Source organism: Puccinia triticina, chromosome 4A (assembly GCF_026914185.1).
Source record: "Puccinia triticina chromosome 4A, complete sequence".
In the NCBI taxonomy this organism is placed as follows: domain Eukaryota; kingdom Fungi; phylum Basidiomycota; class Pucciniomycetes; order Pucciniales; family Pucciniaceae; genus Puccinia; species Puccinia triticina.
The window spans coordinates 8054510-8060927 of record NC_070561.1 but is presented as its reverse complement, the minus strand read 5'-3'; the positions used below and the strand labels follow the sequence as shown (position 1 = coordinate 8060927).

Here is a 6418-nt window from a genome sequence, read left to right as displayed (position 1 = left end):
TTTGACCAAACGCCTGATTTTACGCAGGCTTGCGTGGCCAAAAAGACAATGCCAAAACAGCAAAGTTTTTTCATCTGCGCTTAGGTCCTCAGGATGCCAAGTGAACTGGCTACTTTCAATGAAGTTTGGCGATTTGAATACTGAATTGATTTCAACATTATTTTGGCAGAGGCCAATACAACTATGATGGGAAAATGAGCTGGTGTAAGATGGGTTGCGGAGTGGGCACGGAAGGGGCCATGTCTTTGTGTGTGGATCAAAGACGCTCCAAAGGAGTAACTTCCCAGATGGGCTAAGCAAATCGATGGTGCCGAAGTTGTCATAGACCTGAAATTGCGCATTAGACTTCTTGAAAGCTGCCACGGACATAAGTGTAGATCTAGCTTGCTCACAGAAAAACACCTTTTTAACAGCGATAATCATTGAGTTCATCCGGCAAAATTTCAGCATACCCGTACCTGTAATGTAGTTACAAGGTCCATCAGTTGCAACTCTGACAGCTATTAGGTTTGCTAGTTCTTCAAAATCGTGTAAGGCGTACCTATTGCCGGTCACATTGTCAGATGCCCCAGAGTCCGAGATAGCTTCTTGGCCTTCACCTTGGACTTGTATTTCCCGGAGGTGGAAGTGGTCAATATTTGGTTCAGCGGACAGGTTCTCTCCTTCAAAGACGTATGTTTCATCATTATCCTTGGCAAAGAGATCTGGGTTGATCATGCGCGTGTCAACTTGTTTGGTGTCATTGACCTGTTGATTGTATCAGCGGTTTTTTGTTGCTGAGGGACAATTGTTTAAGGGCCTGCCTGCGGTTTTGGGCAGGGATGAGGTTTTTGATGTTTTGGGCTGTATTGGGCGGATATAGGGCGCTTTGTCAAACATGTGGGAAAGGCCTGAGAGCTTGCTTGGCAAGAATAGTTTGACCAGTGTGGAACTCCTAAAAGATCAGGAAAGAGCTGTGAGGGGAAATAGTCAACTACACTACTGATAATGTAGAAGAGGCTACAGGTGCTGGTGAGGCTGCCCTCTTGACTAATGCTGATGGAGAGAGGGTTACACTAATCCATTCCACTGTGCTGGGCATTCCTAGTGCTGTATATGTTGTGGTGGCCCCTCTTGTGGCCGTCAGGAGAATCACCGCCGTCAGGATCCTCAAGACCTCATCATCAAGGCATCAAAAACCCAAACCTCAAGATTCCTTTCCATCACCTTCTCATTTTTGAACCCCTCCTCCTTTTCCTTCTCTCCATCTTTCCATCTCCCCTTCTTCTCAGTCCCTATCCCCTGTCAGCTTTCTTGGTCCTAACACAGCGCCTGCTGTGGATTTATTTTCCTGTTGTTTCTGGTTTCTTTCCCTTTCTGTTTGTTTTTCTGTCTTGAGTGTGTCCTTTCTCCTATTTTCTTTTCTTTCCTTTCTTTCTTCTCTCTGTCTCATCTCACTCTGCTTCCATTATTTCTTTGTGCTGTGTTTCTCTTTTCCTGCTTCTATTGTTGTTGTGTGGGTGCGCGCGTGTAGCGCGCGGGAGGATGTGATGAAATACATGTGACAGGTTGCCTCCCGGAGTCCAAGTTTGCTGAACTTGGATGATGGGAGAGGCATGGCATTCTGATCCCCAGAATACGTACCATCACGGAGTTTATTGATCATATCCTCAGAGTTCAGAACCTTTGAGCACGGCTTGCCAATCATCCTTCATCTAAAGTTCTCAGATCCTTTTTCTTCTTTTCTTAAGATCACACCTCATCCCTTTCCTCAAAACAAACAACCGCCGCCAAGGATCCAACACCCCGGCAAACATCTCAAAACCACCACCAGCTATCCCAGATCCCCCCCCCCCTTTTTTTTTCAGAGCTCATCTCCACGGACCACCAACCTTGAGGGCAGCCTAAACAGCACCCAATCCCCTCACACGACTGCTGCCGCTTAGCACAGACAGGAGTCCCTCAACGTAACTGCCTACGTGGGCAGTAACGTGCCGCCTGATTAGTTCTCAGGCTCCTTCTATTTTGTGGGGTTGATCCCCACTTGGGCTGACCCAGGCGCTACTCTTGTAGCCCTCAAGTCTTCCCGGTGCGGGCTGAGGGGAGCTAGTTCCCTTTATCTCTCTTTGCTCTTTCCCTAGAATAGGGCCTGGAGCTCTTCAAGGACTTTTCCTCAAAGGAGAGTAGGGGGATATCTGAGGAGGGGGAATTGTCTGTTCCCCCTTCAGACAACATCACTCCTAGATAGTGTTAGGTCCTCTGTTCTCACAGTATCCCAAAAAGCTGGAGCCCGCGGGTGGGCGGGATCCACAACTGGGTGGGCGGGTGGGGCAAAAAATTTTTCCCTTGCGGCAGTCAAATGGCAATGGTTTCCGGTATCGAGTTTGATGCACGGCGATTGGGAGAGCTGCCTGATTTCCTCGCTGGTTCATCCCTCCCTTGTGGGCGGGTTTACTGCGGCTGCGTCTCGCTGCGCGTTGCGCGCTGTCCCGGCATCACCCCGCCTCAGGGCGGCGGTATGGGAGTTGTTGGGCGCGCCGCTTCATGGACCAAGCCCCCATCCACTGCGCTCCTGAAAGCATCCAGAAAAAGAAAAGGGTGTGGCTGATGATTCTCTTTGACTTGGATGACTTTAACACTTTATGAGTTTGAGGTGTATCAATCCTACTGAGGGAGAGAGGAGAAGTGAGATGGGGAGAAAAGCAGAAGCTCTTGGGGAGTCACTCTGAGATGGGTAATGAGATATATGCTGGGGGATATATTTCTGAGGGGTGAAATGTTATCTAAGTGAGGTGTGTAAAAGGTGCTACAGAGAGTATGGGGGAGAGGTGCATACAAATTGTAGTGGGTGAAAGTGCATATAAGGGTAGTGTAAAAGGTGCTACAGAGGGGATGAAGTAGAAAGTGCATGATGGGGATACAAGATCTAGAGGGGTGTTTATATATGTGAAAAGTACTACAGGAGGGTGATACATGATGAGCACATAGTAACAATATCTGAAGATGAGCAGTAATGATGAAGGTGCAATGACCAAGGAGTGTACATGAAAGGTAACTATGTGGAAGATGAAATAATGATGAGCATTTGGTAATAATTACAAGAGCTATGAAGGAATGGACTGCTGATTCATATGAAGGGGAAAATAAGTAATGAAGTTATGTAAGATCTGCAGTCCTATGAAGCTATGATACTAATGAATGATGTATGTAATAATGCTAAGGATATGTATGAAGAAAATACCTGCCAAAACTATACATGCCAATAACTTCTGATCCATTTGGAAATCCTAGGTGAAATGAGTGGGTTACTAGGGGTGAAATGGGGTGTAGAATCTGAACATGAAGTAATAATGAAGTATTTATGAAGGGTTTAGGTGATATGAGGGTGATAGTGTGAACAGGAACAGGGTTACCACACCGGTTATTTGTGTTGTTCTTTCGATTAGTAGGGCATTTGGGGGCATAATGACCTTCTTTCTTGCAAATATAGCAGTGTTTTGATTTGGTAATGGCCATCGCTGAGACATCTTCCTCTTGACGTGTTCCTGAAGTCACTCCTGAGACTCTAGACTCATGACGGCTAGCTAGATCAACAGAAAATGTGCTAGTCTCTGTTTGTCCAGATTCTGTTGCTAGCCAATGTTTGGTCCACACCGCCTCCCAGAATCAAAGTATGTTGCCCAATGTTGGGATCTCATAGTCATGGGTTTCCATGAAGAGGTCTACTTTGCGATCAACTACAGGTCCAAGGTGATCATGTAGGTTTCCTTGGAAAAGGAAACCAATGATTTTGTCCCATGTCAGTTCAACTCCTTGCTCCCAGAATGTTCTGGCGCATTGGTCAACTGCCGTGATGGCCTCAGCTGAGCTGTTGTAGTCGCAAAGTGAAATCTTCTTCAAGATTTCCTAGGTGTGGAGTTGCTTTGCACGATTGATGATTTGGAACTTTGACACCAGGTGGTCGTAGACATCAGCCAAGGACTTGAAATTGATCAGGTTGTAGGATAGATTGGTATGCGCAGAGGATTGGATTATCCCACGTGCTAAGGCTTCATAGTAGGGGTCAACAATAGTGTTCTCCGCGGGGTTGAAGAAATGCTGGTCATGGAAGCGTTCAAAAGCTGTCAGGCGTAGGGCGTCTTCCCAGTGGCAAATATTTGATCCATCTGGTTTCAGAAGATTGTCTGGGTCCAGCTTGTTGATTGCGGCATTCACAATTGCTGAAATCTTAGCTTCTTCGTCAAGTTCACGGCGTCTTTGTGAGCGGATTTCTTTGGCTTCACAACGGGCACGGTTTTCTTCCCGACTGGCTCAATCTTCAGCCAATCTGGCAGCATCTAACTTGTGTTTGTATTGCATCTCAGCAATGAGACTGGTGATGTCTGTCTGTTTTGTCGGGGACGTTGGTGCTGGCGGTCGGGTTTGAGGAGCTGTGATGGTGTGCGGGGCTGGCTCAGTGCGTCGCCAGTCATTGGATGACGACCCAATGACTCTTTGTGTCAACCGTGGCTGGAAGGTGGTCTCCTCGGGAATGTCGTCCAAGAAATCCGGTCCTTTGCCTTTAACGTCGGCGTGGGAAGATGGGCCTTCGCCTTGTGAGTTTGAAGATGGGATACGGCCAAGTCTTCCAATGAAGAAATCATTTGACAAGACTTGGGGACCGAGTACGCTCCGCAATTTTGGGTTCTTGGGTTTTGTCCGGTTGATTGTTTGTAGACCCGGGATTGCCCCTAGTCATGGTTTAGGGTACAGTCTTCCAGTTGGGAGTTTGCTTTTGGACATGACAGTTGGAGTGTGCAGCGGAAAGAGCCAAGTTTTGACAATAGGGATATGGATCAGAGAAGAAGAGGAAAAGGGAAAGTCGTCCATGGTTGGCGTAGGTGTTCCAAGGTCAAGTAGAACCAAAACCCAACTTGCTGGGCTACACACTAAGTTGAAACCCAGATTACTGCTCTTCCAATGGCACCGTGGCTATGGGTGATCAGTCCAACGCAAATATCTGCTTGCGCAAATGTAGCCAAAGGAATTCAAAATTAAATTCATCGTTGATCTGACAACCAGACAAAAAAAATGTACAAGTAAAAAAAAGCAAGAAAAGAATTTGAAAGTACGTAATAACTATGCTGGTTAATGATGTCAAAAATAGTAACCAGGACACGTGATCAGCTGTGGAGACAATCATTTGTTTAGGATATTGTAACTATTGGGAGAGATCAGCAGTGGAGACAAGTAGCTATGATGCAAAGAGTGACAGGGACAACACAAGTTTGCCAAAGGAAGGGCAGATCTCAAGCAAAATGAAATGGAAGTCAACAAATTGAAGAAGTTGGTGTGGTCCTTCATGAACCGCACCACCACACCCCTGTGTTGTTCTCCCTGCACCCTAGTAGAATCTTTTGTGCTGACTTTCTTCCCTGGCCCCACGCGTCGCCCACTAAAATCTTAACATGCCACCATGTCATCTTTGTAGAAGCTTTATTGTATCTGTTTTCAAACAGCCAGAATATTTGCATTCTCAAGCATTCCAACAAGCTTGAAGGATTGTTCCTTGAGTAGTAACATTGATAACTTGTCTAAATTTTTGATAAATGCCTTCATGTGTGTCTTGTTCTTCATCAAAGCATCCATCCGTTTCAGCGTTGCCCAGCCGACCTCCGTCAGCTCACCGGTCAAGACGGCTATCTCGGCACCAGTCATCCCAGAGGTATCCCCAATGTTTGAGAATAAAGGTGCCGTTGTTTGACCAATGCCTGGCATGCGCTCCTTGACCATACACAAGAGAGTATGGGACATGACTTGAAACTGATGCATCCGGGATGACGGTGATTGTTTGGCCAAGTCTTTTTGCTGTGTCTTTTTCTTCATGGCATCCTTCACTTGGTCAAATGCCGACATTGCAGACTTGAGTGAGTTGTGGATTCTCCCCACAGAAGTCAGTGGGTTTACAACAGCTACTGGTGCTGATTTACTTGTGCTAGGCCTGTTGCCTGGAGTTCTCAGGGCATCAGGGAGGAATGCTGGGTGGGCCATGGCGAAATCATCATACGCTACCTGATCAATGCAAGCTCTGTTGGGGAAACCAGTGCTGTGGGGGGAGAACGCTTCAAGGTTGCTACCTTGAACGAGATCACGCTGCTGATGACTTCTATTTCCGAGTCGCTGTCGACAAAGACCGGGGTTTGTTGATGTTGTATCTCTTGGGCCTTCTCCACAACAAGCAGTTTGTACTCGCGCGCCAGGTAATACATATGTTTGCATGCGCTACCGTGTCTGGTGAGATAGCCACAGTTGCAAGTGATCAGTCAACCTTTTGTAACTTGCCTTGGTTGCTGGTACTTGACTTGGTAAGTTTGCACTGATGGGTTCTAGAAGCTTCCAATGTGGAACTGAGTAAACATGTTAGCTTGATCCTGCTTTGTACACATTGCCCAAGGAATGA

General features: G+C 46.7%; 1 protein-coding gene across 1 annotated transcript; it reads left to right on the top strand.

The window, feature by feature from the left end:
- Positions 1–5575: 5575 nt before the first annotated feature.
- PtA15_4A851 (uncharacterized protein) lies at positions 5576–6165 on the top strand (the record flags this gene model as incomplete). Its single annotated transcript, XM_053168778.1, has 2 exons — positions 5576–5683; positions 5980–6165. The coding sequence occupies 2 exons, from the start codon at positions 5576–5578 to the stop codon at positions 6163–6165; spliced, it is 294 nt and encodes a 97-aa protein (XP_053019953.1).
- Between the last annotated feature and the right edge of the window lie 253 nt (positions 6166–6418).